Here is a 19,744-nt window from a genome sequence, read left to right on the forward strand (position 1 = left end):
ATACCAGGAAAGAATCCTGTCCTGATAGTGAAGCTGCATTTTTCAGTCTCTGGCTGTTGCCCAGTCACGCTTTAATGGCATTTTAAAATTTATTTATTTTGCAGCCTGCTCCCTACCCCCCACCCCATCTCCTGGTCTGTGCCTGTCCTTCCACATTAGCCCTTTTAGAACAGCTATAATTTCAGGTCTTGCCTGGGAGGCATTCTGTGATTTCTGCCGCTGTAGCTATTTTTAGCCCGCGCTCATTCCATGAATGTGTACAAAGAGGCCACACGGGCTGCTGCGAGGTCCCTGCTGCCAGAAGCAGCATCTCTCCTGTGGGGGGCCGTGCATCTCTTAGATCTGAGCTCTCACACCATCCAGCGCGCAGGGTCCGGTTAGTGTGCTGGCCATGAAGCATGCCTGCCCTATTTAGTCGTGGCGTGTGGATTTTGAGCTAGTGCTCACTGGCTGGGGAATTTCATGCGTTCACTGCAGATGGCAGGGATTTGTTTTTCTCCACTCCTGGCAATAGGACCAGGGGAGAAGAGGTCTGTTCTCTAACCAGCAGTTCAGACTTCCTTGGAAGTTTGACGGGCAGGTACTTCGGCCTCTTACAAACCGCCTCCCAGACCTCCAGCTGAGACCCTCTTCTCAGGCCCTGCCCTCTGCACTGCCAACTGCAGAGGTAATGCCAATGGATGACCCAGAGAGAGGTCCTTTTCAGGGCTGGCATCTTGCCTTTGTAATCCTTCCTCCCTCGAGGCTCACCTGGCACCTACTTGTATTTCCTTCAGATGCTGTGCCAAAATATTTCTCTTCACCCACGCATTTAACTGAGGGGCTTCACTGCTGTAGCTGTTTTATGGTCTTCTCTTACCCTGGCTGTTTTACTAATATCATTTTCAGACTGCTCTGTTTCATGTGCTGCCATGCTTTCGGGGGGTGTTTTCATTGGAGAATTTTTACGGGTGGTGTCTGATTATTTCTATTACTCGGATTGTTTTTATTTGTGTTTTTATTGGTGTCATTTGTTGTAGGTTTTTTTGTTTGTTTTTTTGTTTTGCTGAGTTTTCTTTTATCATTCTGGCCATGAGCCTCTTGAGCTGCCGCCAACAAAATTTTTATGAATAAGCAAGCCCCAGATCACCATATGCTTACCTCATGCTGCTTCTGCCCTGTCCTCCCCAGCTTTAAATTTTACTAGCTGTTGTCGAGTTTGGGAAAGTCAGAAAAGTTCCCCCCAGCAGCAAGGCAGGGAGGGTCCCCTGGATGATTTCATTGGGACAGATACAGCCTCCCTGTGGGATTGGAGCAGGAATCATAGAAGCATAGAGTTGGAAGGGGCCATACAGGCCATCTAGTCCAACCCCCCCCCTGCTCAACGCAGGATCAGCCCAAAGCATCCTAAAGCATCCAAGACAAGTGTGCATCCAACCTTTGCTTGAAGACTGCCAGTGAGGGGGAGCTCACCACCTCCTTAGGCAGCCTATTCCACTGCTGAACTACTCTGACTGTGAAAATTTTTTTCCTGATATCTAGCCTATATCGTTGTACTTGTAGTGTAAACCCATTACTGCTCAGTGCTGGGGAGGTGGCAAAGCGGGGAGCAGCCAGCCTGCCTCTCCACCACACTCACCCGGTTTGGTGGGCATAGCGCATGGAACCATCCATGTTTTCCTGAAGGGACTTCTCATGCTAAGGAAACAAATGCCAAGATAGTGGCGAAACCAGTTCCTTCCTCGCCTGTGGAAAGTGAGGAACTCTTCCTGGTGGTCCAGCTGAGGAACTTTTGTCAACTCACAGGGAGTGCCTACTCTTTCTTTCGGGGCCAGGGTTGTGATGCGAATGAGTTAAACAGATATATATGGCTGGGAAGGACTCCCTGGATAAGAGCCTAATGCTGGGAGCGATTGAGGGCAAAAGAAGAAGGGGATGACAGAGAATGAGGTGGCTGGATGGACTCCGGGGAATGGTAGAGGACAGGAAGGCCTGGAGAATCATTGTCCATGGGGTTGTGATGGGTCAGGCACGACTTCGCAACTAAGAACAATATGGCTGGGAGGGGAGGGCGGGCACCAAATATGATTAATTGATTGACAAGTTACTTGGTAGAAATAAGCTCTCTCTCTCTCTCTTTCTCTGTGTCAGCTTGATAGCTAATGTGTTTGTCCCCTTGGCCTAAATGGCGAGTCTGGAAATTCTGCCTTAAGAGAAAAGAGTTTTGATGCGGAGAAAAAGCAGGAGGGAAATGTGTCCCGTTGGGACATACAAAGAAGGGGTGTGTGTCCCCCATCATACCCAGACTCCCTGACTGTGGCTCACAACATGAAAGCTGGAGCATCCCTACTGTGTGCTGGCTGCTCTGGGGAGACAATTCACTTTGCGGCCATCTGCCCTTTGGATTCCATGCAGCAGCAAACTCCTCACGGCAGCCCGCCTGCCTCAGGACAACATTGTGTTAAATACTTTGAACGACAGTGTGAGACAGCTGTCTTAGCAGGCTCCCTAACTCTGTTAGGCGCATGTCTGATCTGCCGGGATCATTAATGGATCTAATTATCCCGGAATGCGGCACTCCACCGGCTGGCTGGCTCGGTCGATGCCAGGACCCCTTTTCCTCTTGCTGTGATGGATGCCACCGGGAGTGAAGCCTGGCCACTGAAGAGTGAGAAAGCCTCGGGTCTCCCCAGACTTGCTTGGGGGCAACCGGTTGCAGCCAACTCTTTCAACTGATAATTCGAGCACCAGCCCTGTTCACCTGGGGAAATATCAGCAGCCAATAGCGACAATGCCGAGAGCTTAAAAAGCCATTGTCTGACATGGAGATCTTCATAGCAACAAGGACCACTGCATGGCAACAGCAGCCGCTGCACAAAGGAAACGTCAGGAGCATACTCCTTCAAATCTCTCTCCCCTCCTTTTATCTCTTAGGGTAAGAGGCACCCTGGCTTGCGGAATTAGTTTCGCTCTTTTTTGTTCTTCCTCTGAGGTGGAGGACATCTTGAGGGTCGTTCCCATCATCCAGTCAGAGAGGCAGGAACAATTTTTTTTCAAGTGCCTGTCTCTTGCTTGTGGGACTCACCCTCTTCCGTTTCTTTCCTGCCTCCCCAGAGAGATCAGCTTACGACGCTTTGCCTTTTTCTGTGCTAAAATCGCCTTTCTACTTTTACTTTTCAGTCCGCCTTTTCTCTAAAAGTTTTGTCTATCCAGTCTCCCTCCCCCAAGTTTTCCTGTGACCAACCCCCCCCCCTTCCTTCTCCCTTTGGGAGAGTGGCAAAGGGGAGCCATCAGGTTGCCCAAGCAGTTGCAAGACCATTTGGCCGCTCCAATTATAACACGGGACAGCAGCAATGGACTTAATCCAATTAGAACAACTCCTAAGATCTTTCCAGTTTTAAATTATGACAAAGGAGGGCCTATCTGTTTGGGTGCCACCCAAAAGTAAAGATCAACCTGCTATGGTGGACTAAGATTTCCAATTTACTCCAAGGCAAAACATTGGACGCCAGAGATATGAGAGATCTTTACAGATGGCGACAAATCTGGTTGAGTGGTGATGCTGACAACAAACAGACAGCAAACAAGTTCAAGGTGAAGCATCGTCCAGCCTCAGATAGATTACTTTCACCTCCTAGTGAGGACAGACAATTTCAATTAAAACGTTCATAAACAAGCAGGGGGGGGATCTAAATTGCCCTCTCTACACAAGGAGGCATTATAGGTAATATCTTAGGCCGAGAAGAAAAAAAATCTGATGTTAATTTGGGAAGAATGTGTAAAAGCGACTTCAAACAATCAAGCAAGACTGGCCCAGCAGGCAAGTGATTCATGAGGGAGAGTGATCCTTCAAGAGGGATCTGTTTCTGCAAATCACCAGGCACTTCGCCGTACCACAAATAGATCTCTTTGTGCTCCCAACGAATAACCGGCTCAACTGATTTTACACAAGATTCCTTCAACCCAGAGCGGAGGCAACAGAGGTTCTCACCTCTCTGTGGCTACATTTGCCTTTCCACCCATTCCAATTGTTCCCAAGGTAGGAAGATCAAAGAACAACGAGTAGACATCATTCTAGTTGGCTCTGTTCTGAGTAATTTCGATAAGAATCTTCCTGGATGTTACCAGCATCACCGGACATACTATAACAGGAATTCATCTGGCATCCGCTAGCAGGATGGCTGCACTTGACCATAGGGATATTGAAAGCAGCGACCTCATCTGCCTAGGGTATCACTGATGTCAAAGAGACCCTCCAGGCTTCCAGGAGACAATAAAAATTAGAATTTATAGCACATTTTGGAAGGTGTTTATGCACTGATGCAAGAAAAAAAAGTTGACCCGTTGAAACTGCCACTTAATCTTAAAGTTTCTGCAAGAAGGCTTGAGAGGGCTAAAAGCTCCTATTCTCAAATGACAGATTACAACCTATAAGTTTCTGTATCCTTTCTGGAATTACTGCCCATTTGGTCAGGCGTGGGGCATTGGCAAGGCATGCAGCAGTTGAGGAAGGAGCAATCTGGTCATCTCTCCAAATTTTTTAGACACTACAAGATCATCAATACTTATAATTTAGTACATGCTGCCTTCAGCAGAAGAGTGCTACAACACATCCTAAGTGAAAATGTCCCACCCCAAAACTGGGGAGCTCCCTCAAGATGTCCTCTGCCTCAGAAGGAGAACAGGCCATCGGATATTTACTGTGAAGTGTTGTTGTCCTCTGAGGAAAGGAGAACATCTTGTCCCCCCCAAAGTAATTGTCAAAACTAGTTATTTAGCAGATATACTTAGTTGTATTATTTGCCTTTTTTTCTTTTCTGTGTTATTTCTCTGATCTTGACGCTTTCTTAGAGTTGACATTATAGCCTAACTGCTTTTGGAGTTACCAAAGCTGAAGAGGGTGACTCACACAGGCAAGAGAAATAGAGTTGCTCCTGCCTCCCTTATTGAACAGTGGGAATCACTCTCAAGATGTTCTCCTTTTTCTCAGAGAAGGACCATTCACGGTAAGTATCCAACAGTCCATTTCAGGAGGTGTACATTTTCTTTGAGAGAGGAGAGGCCACTCTCCGGGGTCTCCGGATGGAAATAAAAAGGAGAAGGTGATGCCGTTGTGCAGGTTGTAGCTGCATACAAAGCCCTTTGAAATGTTCATAAATTCAATTCTGGATTCTACAAGGAAACTCAAACTTTAGTAGCTGATTTGCAGTCTGCATATTACAGAATCGCTACCATTTCCTTTTTTAAAACCTGCATATTCCTAACTGCGTAATATTAATAGCTTTTGCTGAAATGTGATCTCCCTCTTTCCTCCCTGCTCACAAATTTCTAGTGCTTTATGAGCACTGAGATGAGAATAGGGAAGGTCTTATAAAAGAGGCGTGTTTGGGGAAGGCGGAGAAAGGGGTCTCAACCTGGCACTTCCTAGTCTCTTTGGATACTTATTATTTCTTGGATTTATTTCCCGCCACTCCCAGGCTATCTGGCTCGTGGCGGGTTACAAATAAAAAGCTCTGTCTTGCAGGCCCTGTGGAACTGGCCAAGGGCAGGCACACTTCGTTTTAATTAATGTATACATTGTTTTTCTCGTGAATGGAGGTCCCGAAGTGACTTATATAGTTCTCTGCTTTATCCCTAAAAGCAGGGCTGACCTTGAAGATGCTCCAGAAGCTCCAACTGGTCCCAGAGGCAGCAACCTCCCCCTTATGAGGACCCCATGGAGAGCACAGATGACACTTGTGCTCTCCCAGCTGCACTGGCTCCAGATTGGAGACAGGATGGAGTTGTAGGGTTTGATTCTCACTTTTAAGGACCTAAATGGTAGGAGACCCCTACACCTATAGTACTGCTTCTTCCCTTCTACCCCCCCCCAACCAAACAGATCAAATAACCAAAATCTGAGCCCAAAGAGAAAAAACTGGCCTCAAGCAGGGCTTTCTCAGCCTTGGCCTGGTGGAATGCTCTGGCTGATGAGGTCAGGACCCTCCGGGATTTTAAACAAGGGCCTGCAAGACGGAGCTGTTCCACCAGGCCTGCAGTCGAGGCCAGGAGATAAGTTGCTGGTCTCCCCGCCTGAGAACCCGTTCACCAATAAAACCTTTCCAAACTCTGACCAACCCTTAGAAGGATTTAAAGGATAAAGAGGAGGGCGTTTTTTAAATGTTCTAATGTTCAGCTGTATGATTGTCTTAAGCCTGATGTCACCCGCCCTGAGCTGACCAGGAAAGGGCAGGATGCAAATAAAAATGTATTATTATTACTATGATATATGAGGTACGTTAGGTTGGGAGAATGTGAGTGGACCAAGATCACTCAAGCGAGCTTCCATGGTCCAAATATTTGTGCAGAATAAGTTAAAGGCAGCCTCTCTCTGCCGGCTTACAGTCAAACAATCTCGAGAGGTAAGAAGGAGAAGCAAAGACGTGGCAGATGGACAGACTGGAAGAAAACCTAATTTTTAATTTTTTAAAATTTATTTGAAAGCTTGAGTGGCACAGAGCGTTCAGCCTGGGAATAAGCAAAATCAAAGAAGACAGGAAGAAAGGAAAATGCAATAAAACTTTAAAAGCATCGGCTGAGCAGGCCGCGAGGCATAGGGAGAGGGGAGAAGCCCGCAAAGCCGTATTCCTTGATGTCACAGATGCTATTCGGCAGGATTAATGATGCTTGCGTGCCTCCATTCCCCAGCACATTTGCAGCGGGGAGAGGGGATGCGTTTTCTCAGCAGCATAAAATTGTTATTGAGTGGCAAGGAAGCGCATCAGGAGTGCTTTTATGGGTAAATATGTCAGGATCCCCAGCTCTCTCCCACCCCCCTCCAAACATACCCACTACAGCTGAGTCACAAAGTGCATAGCATGTAGGAAAACAGCAGTGTGGAGAAGAGAAGGGAAGACAATTACCAAGGGTCCTCCCCACAGCCCATTTTGAACTTGGCAGCAGGAAACGGCTGCAGCTTGACGTCTCAGATGACCAGCCTGCACTAACCTAATGGATCCTGGCTCGGCAGCTGGACTGCAGAGCGGCTTCAGGAAAGCCGCTGCATCTCTCTGGCCTTGTAAAACCTGGGATTGTTCCTGCCCTAGACAAGAGCGCTAGACAAGAGCGGAGGAAGAGCTCGGAATAAAAGGGGTTGCTCGGTAGGGCTGGCGGCTTCGAGAGGAAGTCCGCCCCTCCGCCAGCGAGCTGTTCCGTATGCCTTAATCGGAACTGCCTCTGGATTAGTAGAGCTTGCCAAGCGTGTGTGTGACTCCCCCATTCCCCCTCCCCTGCATCTCTCTTCCCCTCCCCTCCCACCCCGAGGAAAAGGTTTCTTCTTCAGAGGCAGGTGGGTTAAAAGTCTCCTTGTGCAAATGATTTGGCATTCCGCGGAGATACTCCTGCATTTGTTCGCCGGGAGAGGAAATCTGTGCCTGGGTGATTGATGGAGGTAGGTTAAATCTAGGACACAGCGTGTCAAGCAGGAGTTACAATTAGCCCCGCGCTTTGTTTGGTTGCCAGAGCAGCAGGCACGGAAAAGGGGAGGGAAAAAGAGGGGGGGGGGACAGTTCAGCCACCGCTGAGGTCTCTGCTTTCTACAGAGCTCTTCATCTTTCTCCTGTGATCGTCGCAGCGGGCAAGCCGCCAGAACGTCCTTCCTAATCTGACCTGCCAGCTCGGAGATGGAAGCAGCTGCTGGCGTCGTGCCACGCAATTAACTTGTAAGGCTCCGCAGGAAGCCGGCGTGTGAAGCCCCGAGCATAAAGGCCTTACGGATAAAAAATAACAAAGCCAGCCTTCCCCCGCTGAAAGAGCCGTGGAGATGGGTTCCTGCTGGATGCGGGTGACACCTGCAGGAAGACAGATCCTGGAAGCATCAGGGCGATGTTGCGGGAATGAGAAAGGCCAGTCCAGGGTGCGGCTGAGGGGCCCACATGGCAGGAGCAGGCTAAGAAGGCAGCATGCCCTTATATTCCATCAGTGACGGGCCAGCATGCGGGTTCTGCCGCCCAAGATGAGCAGGGTGGAGAAGCCACTTGCTGATCTGGGATGTGAATGTGTAATAGCTCTTCTTCTGCCCCTTCCAAGTGGCCAGTGCTCTGAGTTTCTAGCATCCTTGCCTATAGCTAGGGGCATATGTTCCTTCTCCCATGCTTGCCAAGGCCATGCTGCTGTTTTCAAGTCCAACTTAAGAACATAAGAAGAGACCGCAGGTTGGGTCTATCTAGCAGCCTCCTGTCTCACACAGGCCAGCCAGTTCCCCTGGAGAGCCAATAACAGGGCAGAGAGGCTGAGGCCTTCCTAAGAGCATCAGAAGAGCCCTGCTGGGTCAGACCAGGGGTCCATCTAGTCCAGCCTCCTGTCTCACACAGTGGCTAGCCAGTTCCTCTGGAGAGCCAATAACGGCAGAGAGGCCGAGGCCTTCTGATGTTGCCTCGTGAGACTGGGAATCGGAGAGTGACAGCCTCTGAACATGAAAATTCCCCTCTGTCACCATGACTGGCAGCCACAGATAGACCTTTTATACTCTTTTAAAGCAGTCTATTCCTGTGGCCATCACTGCATCCTCTGGCGGCAAATTCCACATTTTAATCTCCTTCCTGCAATGGTTTGGTCCCTAAATGTTGCCCTTTATAACTTGCTGGGGTGGAAAACAGTTTTTGCGGCAGAGCCGAGCCCAAACGCTTTCTGGTGCTCAGGTAGCCACCCTCGTAAGCGAGAGGCCAGGGCTGCTTCTGCTCCCTTCTTGCACACACGGGTGCCTGAAACACAATCCACTAGGTTTGTGCAGGACACGAACTGTAAGGATCCGCTTGCAACAATGGCTGGATGCCCAAGTGGAATGACATCACAGGACCTAAGCCTTTTTCTCTTGCCCAGCACTAACAAATCGACAATCCTCCTTCCAGGTTCAGGAAGCAGGAAAACATTGAGGGCTCACCTTGGAGGCTGGTTGGAGGCAATTTATTTTTGGGAGGGAGGGTGTCTTTCATCTGGAAAGCTTGGGGCACAATCAATGCGTCCCTCTGCAGCAGGCAATGCCTTTCTGGGCTTCTTTGAATATTCGTCTTCACAGTGGCGTCTGTCTGCTCTCACCTGCCTTTTCTTCCCGAGATTACTGTCTGATGGGGTTGCCTGTCGGTCAGATAAGGGCACCTTGCTTAATGGCTCTGGCAGGTATGTGAATGAGCAGGTCATCCTGGCTCTTCTAATGGCACGCAATTATTTAGCATAATTGTTTCCTGATGGAGATGGGCAGGAGCCAGGCGCGCCCCCTCCCCACTACCCCCCTCCTCCCGTGCATGAAAACCGAAGCTCATATTCATATTGTGCGCCCAGGAGGTTCAAATTCTAGGCTCTAATGTAAAATATGCAGATGCGCTTATTTTGCATAGAACAGTTCAATTTGCACGCTTTCTTCGGAACCTAATTATTGGAGGCTGCGCAGCGCTTGGCGTCTTCTGGGGAGGAGGTGTCGGTGTGTGGGAATGAAGTTCTTAATGAGACGCCAGTACGCTGCACATTGCGGGGAAGCATCACTTTCCGTTCTCTGGTGTCCGTTGCGCACCCTGGCTTCTCTTTCCCAGTTACCGTGAAGGTCAGACTATATTTATTGTCTCTTTTTTCTCTTTCCTATGATATCCGTGAAGGACCTGGGTATTCGGATTCGGCAAACAACTCTACATATACAGAATTTAGCAAGGAAATTGCTGAGCTTGAAATCTCATGCCCCCAGGGGAGTGTTTTCATAGGTGCTGTAGTGTAGATAAAGCTTTCACTATGGGAGCCAAAAGTGGCTCTCGTTTTTAAGTGGGACCTCAGGGGATATCCGGCAGAACGGAGCCCTGGTGGGTGCCAGAAATACAGATAAGCCTCAGGAATCGTTGGGAAAGGGGATTTGTCTATTTCTCCCTGTTCCCTTTCCCCAGATCAGGGCTGCCTGCATATCAAGTACGATTAGGCTCACAACGTTGCCATCAAAAGAGCTCTCACCAGGTTATCCAGCCTGACCCTGACAGGCCACCAGCCCCATGTAAACAGTCCTGCTTCCACACCATCAACCTGTGCAGCAGACCCTAGAGGGTCAGAAGCTCAGGAATGGACAGGCTGCGCATAGTGCAGACCTGCAGGGGGAAAGTCTTCACCCACCTTCGTCACCCAATAAACACAGTAGGTACAAAGCCTCAAGCAGGTAGTTCTTGCATTATTTAGCAGGCTGGAGTAGCTGCACCCCAGTGCTTTCCTCTGCCTACCCCTGCACGGGTTCAGACCTGGAGTCAGCAGTCGCCTGGGGCAAGTGGAGAGTTCAAAATATCCTGTCTTTGCTCCCACAGGTATGCTGGTGGTAAACGTCACTTGGAGGAACAAGACTTACGTGGGGACGCTGCTGGACTGCACACAGCACGATTGGGCACCACCCAGGTAAAATCCACAGATTGGAGAGGCTATCCTTTTTATACGCGCTCCATATCTTTATTCCACGCAACCCTCTTGTGAAGGCCTCCCTTGTGGGATTCTGCTAGTGGAAAAGCAGTATTGGTTTTGGACTGCCCTCTTCCCCTTTCAGCAAAGGTCCATTTCCAGGTGGCTCTCCTGACAATCTCAAGGTGAAACGTGTCCCTTGTAAACAGCCTTTGCCATGCAGACGGCTGCCCTTTCTCCTTAGGCCCTCCGGGTGCAGTCACGCTCTTTGGATTTCATTCCGAGTTGTTTTGATTTGTTCTTCAACCTGTTTCTTAGGGTCTGGGAACAAGGGGTAGGCACAGTTAACTGTCTCAGGTGAGTGAGCATGAATTTCGGTCGTCACGTCATCCAATGTCCTTGCAACCTTTGCGTTTTAGGAATCCATATTAAAAGCGAGAAGGATTCTGATTAGATTAAAAGGTAAAGGTAAAGGTTTCCCCTGTGCAAGCACCGAGTCATGTCTGACCCTTGGGGTGACGCCCTCTAGCGTTTTCATGGCAGACTCAATACGGGGTGGTTTGCCAGTGCCTTCCCCAGTCATGACCGTTTACCCCCCAGCAAGCTGGGTACTCATTTTACCGACCTCGGAAGGATGGAAGGCTGAGTCAACCTTGAGCCGGCTGCTGGGATCGAACTCCCAGCCTCATGGGCAGAGCTTTCAGACTGCATGTCTGCTGCCTTACCACTCTGCGCCACAAGAGGCTCTCTGATTAGATTAGGCCCCTAAAAAGAACCACCATGATGTCGTAGTCTCCCTTTCCCAGCTCCTGAAACTGCACACCTTCTGTCACCTGCCACCTCCAGGCAAACCAGGTCAAGGGTGCATATTCGCAGTGTTCTCGGTAAGAATAGTAGACCGGAGCTGGTTGCCTCGAGTTTTCATCACCCATTCTTAGCTTCAGAGCCGCTTTCTTATGGCCTGTTCTGTTGAGAGCCAGCATGGTGTAGTGGTTAGGAGTGCGGACTTCTAATCTGGCTTGCCGGGTTCGATTCTGCACTCCCCCACATGCAACCAGCTGGGTGACCTTGGGCTCGCCACGGCACTGATAAAAACTGTTCTGACCGGGCAGTGATATCAGGGCTCTCTCAGCCTCACCCACCCCACAGGGTGTCTGTTGTGGGGAGAGGAAAGGGAAGGCGACTGTAAGCCGCTTTGAGCCTTCTTCGGGTAGGGAAAAGCGGCATATAAGAACCAACTCTTCTTCTTCTTCTTTCCCTCCTAGGTTTTGCGATTCTCCCACCAGCGATCTGGAGATGCGGAACGGCCGCGGCCGCGGCAAGCGCATGCGCCCCAACAGCAACCCCCCCATGAACGAGAGCACCGCGACCTCCGAGAGCAAAGGGACCAGTAACAGTAGCAAAACCCGGGCAGGGGCCAACAGCAAGGGGCGGCGGGGGAGCCAGAACTCTTCCGAGCACCGCCTCCCGCCAGCCGGGACCTCCGAGGACGTCAAGGCCAGCCCCTCGTCGGTGACCAAGCGGAAGAGCAAGCCCCTGTCTGACCTGGAGGTGAACTCCAGCTCCGAGGACTCCAAGGGGAGCAAACGTGTCCGCACAAATTCCATGGGCTCGGCCGCCACGCCGTCGGTGGCCGCTGCGGCCGCGGCGGCCGCGGCCACCTCCGTCAAACTGGAGCCTGCCGTTTTGGACCGGAACTGTCCCTCCCCAATACTCATTGATTGTCCCCACCCCAACTGTAGCAAGAAGTACAAGCACATCAACGGGCTCAAATATCACCAAGCCCACGCGCACACAGACGACGACAGCAAGCCGGAGGCGGACTGTGACAGCGAGTACGGGGAGGAGTCGTCGCTCCCAGCGGACCTCGGCAGCTGCAACGGCGCCTCCGGTAGCCAGAAAGGCTCCCTGTCCCCAGCCCGGTCGACCACCCCCAAGGTGCGCCTGATGGAGCCTCACAGCCCCTCGCCGTCGAGCAAGTTCGGCACCAAGGCGCCCGTCAAGAAGAAGCTGGGCGGCGAAGGAGACCCCGACTCAGGTGCTCTGTCCAACGACGGCTCCGAGGATGGTCCTCTGGCAGCCGACGAGACAAGCAACGATGGCTTTGACTCCGTGGAGAAGAGGAGTGGTGAGAAAGAGAAGGCGAAAAAGCCCGCCAGTGTCAAGTCGGAGAAAGCCTCTTCCAAGAGCATCAAGTCAGCGCGGCCGATTGCCCCGGCTATCCCCCCGCAGATCTACACCTTCCAGACAGCCACCTTCGCTGCCGCCAGCCCCGGCTCCTCTGCCGGCCTCACCACCACAGTGGTCCAAGCCATGCCCAGCAGCCCCCAGCTGAAGCCCATCCAGCCGAAGCCGACCGTGATGGGAGAGCCTTTCACGGTCAGCCCGGCGCTCACTCCCGCGAAGGACAAGAAGAAGAAGGACAAGAAGAAGAAAGAGTCCAAGGAAATAGAGAGCCCGTTGACTCCTGGGAAAGTGTGTCGGGCTGAGGAAGGGAAGAGCCCCTTCCGCGGAGAGCCCGGGGACCTCGGGGCGAAAGGGGAGGGCCTCCTCAACGGCTCCTCCGATCCCCACCAGAGCCGCCTTGCAAGCATAAAGGCCGAGGCGGACAAGATCTACAGCTTCACCGATAACGCCCCGAGCCCATCCATTGGCGGCGCCAGCCGACTGGACAGTGCAGCGCCCACGCAACCCCTGACGCCTCTGCACGTGGTCACTCAAAATGGTGCGGAGGCCAATTCGGTGAAAACCAACAGCCCCGCCTACTCCGACATCTCCGACGCAGGGGAGGACGGCGAGGGCAAGCTGGACAGCGTGAAGGCCAAGGACCCCGAGCAGATGGCCAAGGACGGGGCCAAAAAGGCCCTCTTCCCCTCCCAGCCCCAGCCCAAGGACTCTCCCTACTACCAGGGCTTCGAGGCTTACTACTCGCCAGGTTACACTCAGTCGAGCCCCGGCCCCCTCCACCCCCCCAGCCAAGCCAGCGTGGAGAGCCAGGCCCTGAAGCCGAAGAAGGACGAGCCGCCACCGAGCCCCGAGGTGAAGGTGAAGAGCGAGGCTGGCGAGGAGAAGAAGGCGGAGCTGGGCCCCTCCAGCCAGCAGCCCTCGGTCATTCAGCAGCGGTCCAGCATGTACATGCAATCCCTGTACTACAACCAGTACGCCTACGTGCCTCCTTACGGCTACAGCGAGCAAGGCTATCACGCCCACCTGCTGAGCACCAGCCCCGCTTACCGGCAGCAGCACGAAGACCAGCAGAAGCAGCGCCAGGGCCTGGAGCAGCAGCAGCCGCCCCAGCCGCAGCGGGGCGTGGACAAGAAAGCGGAGCTGGGGCTGAAGGAGAGGGAGGCAGCGCTCAAGGAGGAGTGGAAGCAGAAGCCGTGCCTGCCCCCCACCCTCACCAAGGCCCCCAGTCTGACGGACCTGGTCAAATCGGGGCTGAGCAAAGCCAAGGACCAGGGGCCCGATGTGGCCAAGTCGGTCATCATCCCCAAGCTGGAGGATTCCTCCAAGCTGCAGAGCCAGGCGGCAGAGGGCCTCAAAGGGAAGCTGACTGAAAGCAGCCACCTGGGCAAGGAGACGGTGGAGCCCAAGGCCGTTTCAGACTGTGGCCGGCAGGCCGAGGTGGACCAGGTGCTTTGGTACAGACAGGTGATTATGAGGAGAACTGCAGGCAGGGCAGCGGGCGCTTCCCAAGTCCCCAAAACTCGCTGCTATCTTGCTGCGGGATGAGCACCAACAAGGGTGGGGAAGCGGGAGAAAGGCCTTGGTGCTTGCTCTGCTGCCTAGGGTCCCGATTGCTGGTCTCTTTGCATGCTACAATTGTGGGTGGAAAGGAAGCAGCCAGCAGTTGGATCCCTCGCTTTAGCGTTTCTGTCCCCCGTTTCGTCATTATCATCTCACCCGGAGCTTTGTATATCTGGCTTGACCTCTGCCCACCCCTGAGTTAACATCCAGCCGTTTTAATGTTAGCTGTGGCATTTTCTTTTTACCCATGGGGTGGCAATGGCCCTTATTATCTTCCTGATGGGCAGTGCTGTTTGAGAGCATCCATAGAGCAGAGCAGAGCAGATACGGTCAGGCTTACTCTGATCTTGGGGTTGTAAGTCATAGTGGTCACGAGGGACACAGGACATCAGTGTCCCGCCAGGGATGTCACGTCCAGCATGCCCATTGCATGAGCTAGGCACCTGCTAGACCACTGAGCGTCGGGGACTGAAGATTCCAAACTGGGATATCAACCTTTCTGTGTATCGTTGGCTTCCTCAGCAGGAATCTGATGGGCGGGATGGGTGCACAGGGGTAGGTTGGTGCCCAAGAGCCCTACTGTCAGGCATTGGCAATGGGGGAAGCTGTGAATCATACAATCCTAGAGTTGGAAGGGGTTATACAGGCCCCTGAGTCCCGCCCCCTGCTCATAGAATCCCAGAAGCATAGAGTTGGAAGGGGCCATAAAGGCCATCTAGTCCAACCCCCTGCTCATAGAATCCTAGTGTTGGAAGGGGCCACACAGGCCATCTAGTCCAACCCCCCTGCTCATAGAATCCTAGAATCATAGAGTTGGAAGGGGCCACACAGGCCATCTAGTCCAACCCCCCTGCTCATAGAATCCTAGAATCATAGAGTTGGAAGGGGCCATACAGGCCCCTGAGTCCCGCCCCCTGCTCAGTGCATGACAAGGATCTGTCCAGCCTCTGCTTGAAGGCTGCCAACGAAGTATGGCAGTTGTGCTGTTTGTTTTGCAGATGCCGCTTCTGCCAGTGTCGGGTGGCTTAAGCGCATGTGGGTGGGTGGGGCGGTCGTACCTGTGAGTGTCTGCCTTCCAAACGACCAAAGAGGGCTCCAGTAGCACGTTGTATGTTCTAGACGCCCTGCCTGACACCGCTGCGTGTGTTGCCACAGGAGGCGGAGCCCCGCATGTGGACCTACGTCTACCCGGCCAAGTACTCGGACATCAAGACGGAAGACGAGCGGTGGAAGGAGGAGAGGGACCGGAAGCTAAAGGAGGAGAGGAGCCGCAGCAAAGAGCCAGCGACGAAAGAGGATGGGAAGGAGAGCGCTAGCGGCGACTGCAAGCTGCCCTCCAGCGAGGAGTCGCGCATGGTGGGGAAGGAGGCCAGGCCCAGCGCCCACGTGCCCGTGTCCTCTCCCCTCACCCAGCACCAGTCCTACATCCCGTACATGCACGGCTACTCCTACAGCCAGTCGTACGACCCCAACCACCCCAGCTACCGCGGCATGCCCACCGTCATGATGCAGAACTACCCAGGTAACGGGCCCTACAAGTTGAGGGGCTCTGACCAAAGAGGGCAGGAGGGTGGGGCGTTTTTCGCGGTGGAACTAGACGGGAATTGGGGGTGCTGGGAGGCTGAGGCCTGACCCTACTGAGACGAGCGAGAGGCCTTCACTCTGTCCCACCTTCTCCCTTCCACAGGTTCCTACCTGCCCTCCAGTTACTCCTTCTCCCCCTACGGCAGCAAGGCCTCCGGGAGCGAGGAGAGCGACAAGTCCCGCGCCAGCCCCAGCATCGGCTGCAAATCCAGCTCCGAGTCCAAGGCCCTGGACATCTTGCAGCAGCACGCCAGCCACTACAAGAGCAAGTCCCCCACGGTCAGTGGGCAGGGGGGGTGACACGGGGTCAGGTTTGCAGGCAGAGCTTCGCCGCGCGGAGAGTCGTGCTCGCTAGGTTGGCTCCGGGAAGCAGCCCACGTGCTTGGCCGGTGCCGATGAGGTCCGCCCATGTGTGTGTAGGAGAGAGGCCAGCAGGGGTGTTTTTGGGGGGAAGCCTCCCTCCAGGGAGACTGCCTGCCACTGTGGCCTCCTGGAGGCGGGCGGGCAGGCAGGGCAGCCAGACAGCCCCCTCGCCTCCCCGCAGGTCCACCCGCTTGGCTTTGACCCGCCATCTCTCTGTGATTGATTCCTAGATAGGCGAGAAGACTCCCCAGGAGCGAAGCGGCTGTGGGGTGGGAGGAAGCAGCGCAGGCTGCAGCAGCGTAGGGGGCACCAGCGGTGCCGAGAGAAGCGTTGACCGGCCCCGTTCGTCTCCTTCGCAGCGCCTGATGTCCACCCACCACCACCACCACCACCTGGGCTACTCGCTGCTCCCGGCCCAGTACAACCTGCCCTATGCAACAGGTGAGAGCGGAAGCAGGGCCGGGGCTGGGGCACGGGTGAGGGCTCGGTTTCTGCAGGCCGTCCTGGCTGCTGCCGTAGCCGCCTCCCTCTCGGAAGGCCCCCTTGGGTGGCTCTCTTCTGCTCCGTTCCACACTGTGCCTCTGCTTCTCCGCAGGCCTCTCTTCGACAGCCATCGTGGCCAGCCAGCAAGGCTCTGCTCCTTCCCTCTACCCCCCGCCCCGGAGGTGAAACCGGTAAGCCTGTGTCCCCATCCACCCACCCAGGCATTATTGGATGGGGCGGGGAGGGTTATGTCATTAAGGGCTGCAACATAAGATCAGCTCAAAGTGATTTGCGGCCCAACAACGCAGGAGAACACGGCGACCTCATGGGCCAGGCAGCAGCACCTTTTAGGAAAGGGATCGGGGCAGGCAAAGCGTATCCAAGGTCACACCCAGCCCCAGGTGTTCTGTTTCCGTTCCCACGGCTCCCAGCCACAGCGCAAAAGCTTCCTGCCTCCAGTGGCCCAGGTGGCCTTTGTCTCTCCCATTCCTCAGCCTGCAGGATTAGGAGCGTCTCCCAACCGGCCTGCCTCTCCCAGCCTGGCGAGGAAGCGGCAAAGCCAGTGGGGAACTCCTAGTTCATCCTTCGCCGTCAGTCTGGCTCCACCCTGTGGCTCACCTGCGAAAGTGCCGGGGCCCAAGCTGATTCCTCCTCTTTCCTTCCCCCCGCAGGACGTGACGCGACGGCATAACCCCGGCTGCACCAAGTCATGTGACTGGCTCACGTGAGGACACGCTGGAAATGGCTTTAGACATCAGTTGAATGGTGTTGATTTGTTCTGCGCGACAGCCCTGCTGTCCTGCGAGGCAGGCTGCCCCCCTCCCGTTTGAAACGAAATATTTATTCACCTGACTTGGGGGAGGGCGGGGTGGGTGGGTGACCGGCTGATGTGTCCCGAATTCCTCTGGAGAGCGGGGACTTGTGCGGTGGTGGGCCCAGCCGGGCAGCCTCACAGGACACTGGGAACGCCGGGCGAGGGAGCTGCGGGCGGGGGGGGGGCCCGGGTCCCGGCCGCAGCTCGCCCGTTCCTGGCCTGCAGCCGAGATGGCTCCTCCCCAGAACGGAGAGGACGGCCCTGATTGACTCATTTGTACTAGTCATAAGCGGTCACTTGGCACAAGCAGGCTTCTTCTTCCGCACAGACCCCGGGGCAGAGATGCTTCTGTTGCCTGAAGGGAGGGCAGGAAGGAGAAGCAGCAGGGGGCAGCAGCGAGTGCGAAATCCCAAGGCGCTCCTGGGCCAACGACTCTCTGTAGCACTTTGCTTTGGGGACTGCCGCTCCCACGTGCCCCTGAACGCTTCCTCTTTCCCCGGGCGTTTTTAATTTCCCCCCATCCCCCCCAAGAGCTCTCCCTGCGGGCAGGACGTGCGTGTTGCCGGTGGCAGATGCACCTTTGCCCTACAGCACAAAAATGGGACATCCTATCCAAGCGAGGGCCGCCCGGCAGGCTGGCTGGCCGGCCCTGTTCCCGCTGGTGCTGCCGCCTTAGCGGCCCTTCCCCCCCTCTGCTGGACGGCCGCTGGCCACATCTCTTCCCCGCCTTCATCCGGGCTCCCCCATTCGCTTTCCCCGACGTGGACTTGTGTAGGTTCCAGGCATGCAGCTCTTCATTCGGCAGGCCTGTCCTGGTAGTCTGTCCCCCACCAAGGGAGCAAAGGGCTCGGAGGCAAGGGTGGGCGAGATTGGAACCCAGGAGCTCTCAGCTTTGCCAAGGTCGGGTAGAGGGGGAAGCAAGAACTGGCCGCTGACTGCCAGCCACCCCCACTATGCTTTCGGGCTCTCTTGGCTGAGGGTATCCCCGGAGCTCACTCCAGTCACTGATTGCTCTTGCTAAGGGCCCCCCTCCCCTCCCCACTTTTCCGGTGCCTGCTGCATGGAAGATGCTGCCAGCGCACCACAGGCCCAGGGCCAGCCTCCCCCACTGAAACGTCCGGCTGGTGCTCTGGCCCTGGTTCTGGAAAAGGATTCCCTGCCCCCTTGGCTCTCCTCCCCTGCCCCGGGGCAGAGCGGTCAGCGTGAATGAGCCACGAGGGCCTCGGAGGAGCCGGAGTTTCTGCCCGTCCCGACCGTGCAAGCCGCAAGGCTCAGTCCTGTCTGTACGTTGTGGGAGGCCGCCCCCCTGCCTCTTGGACTTTATTGTATATACTGTAAAAAGGAATTGTTTGAAATCTCTCGTCTATTTTTATTTCTTTCCCGTCTTTGGTGCATGTGGGGGGGCTCATCAGTAGTATGAACTCTACAAGTGTGTGCGCATGCAGGGTTTTTTGGGGAGGGGGCAGGGGGAGAAGATGGCTTGTTCCTGTTGCCTGGCATCAGAATCATTTCATTGTGGCTCTCTTGGGTGCTTCTGAGAAGCACCCAGTGGCCCTGACCTCAGGAAAAGTATTCTGCAGGCTCTCCTGTCCCCCAGAGAGTGCAAACTCCCCCTCCTTGTGCTTTCTCATTCTCACCCACAAGAGACAGTTCTGTCCCTCTGCTCTTAATTGACCAAACGTTTCTGTTCAGGTTGCAATATGCTGCGGTTTTGGTTTGTTTGGGCGTGTGGGTATTTTTTTTTTTGTGGGGTGGGGGAGGATTTTGGAGTGTTTCCTGCACAAAAAAAGTTGTAACGAAAGCCAGAAGGGCTAAGTCTGCTTGAAACCTTCAAGCTCTTTATGGAATGCTGTGGCTCAGGGGTAGAGCATCCGCTTAGCGTGCAGAAGGTCCCAGGTTCAAGCCCCACCCTCTTCAGTTAAAAGGGACTGGGCAGTTGGTGACATGTGCATTGTTCTCCTGTCTTCAGTGGCAAGCAATTCTTAATTTTGGTTCTTTTGCTGTGGAAGAGAGCATCAAAGTTTTGCACTCTCTCTCTCTCTCTCTCTCTCTCTCTCTCTCTCCCTCTCTCCCTCTCTCTAAGAGTGATTTCTGGATAAAGGAATTTAGGGGTTCACCTATTACCATGGAAGAAATTGGCATAGGTCAGAAAAACATTCATATCCTGTGTGATTTCCACCACGTAGGCCAAGATAACCAAGGAGAGATCTTGGTCACAAGGCATAAGAACAAGTCTTTGAGGGGTCATCTGTGTGATCACACAAAGGTTTGAACAGTTAAATCCAGTAGGAGCTTGCGGATCAATTACTTTCATGGCATCAACTTTTGACTCAAAACTTGCTTTATCAAACACAAGCAGGACTACAGGTGCCT

General features: G+C 53.9%; 1 protein-coding gene across 6 annotated transcripts in view; it reads left to right on the forward strand.

Moving 5' to 3' along the window:
- The window catches only part of ZNF609 (zinc finger protein 609), an 86,969-nt gene extending 68,243 nt beyond the window's left edge, over positions 1-18,726 (forward strand). For 4 of the 6 annotated variants that reach the window (XM_077318234.1, XM_077318236.1, XM_077318235.1 and 1 more), the window contains 7 exons: positions 10,293-10,380; positions 11,646-14,031; positions 15,247-15,649; positions 15,815-15,990; positions 16,305-16,515; positions 16,670-16,748; positions 17,229-18,726. In XM_077318234.1, the coding sequence (XP_077174349.1) occupies positions 10,293-10,380; positions 11,646-14,031; positions 15,247-15,649; positions 15,815-15,990; positions 16,305-16,515; positions 16,670-16,743 (3,338 nt within the window). In that variant the 3' untranslated portion in view covers positions 16,744-16,748; positions 17,229-18,726. The remainder of the gene's footprint in view (positions 1-10,292; positions 10,381-11,645; positions 14,032-15,246; positions 15,650-15,814; positions 15,991-16,304; positions 16,516-16,669; positions 16,749-17,228) is intronic. The other 2 variants (XM_077318238.1, XM_077318237.1) reach the window with 2 other exon arrangements.
- Positions 18,727-19,744: the final 1,018 nt, after the last annotated feature.

Source organism: Paroedura picta, chromosome 18 (genome assembly GCF_049243985.1).
Source record: "Paroedura picta isolate Pp20150507F chromosome 18, Ppicta_v3.0, whole genome shotgun sequence".
Taxonomy (NCBI): Eukaryota; Metazoa; Chordata; class Lepidosauria; order Squamata; family Gekkonidae; genus Paroedura; species Paroedura picta.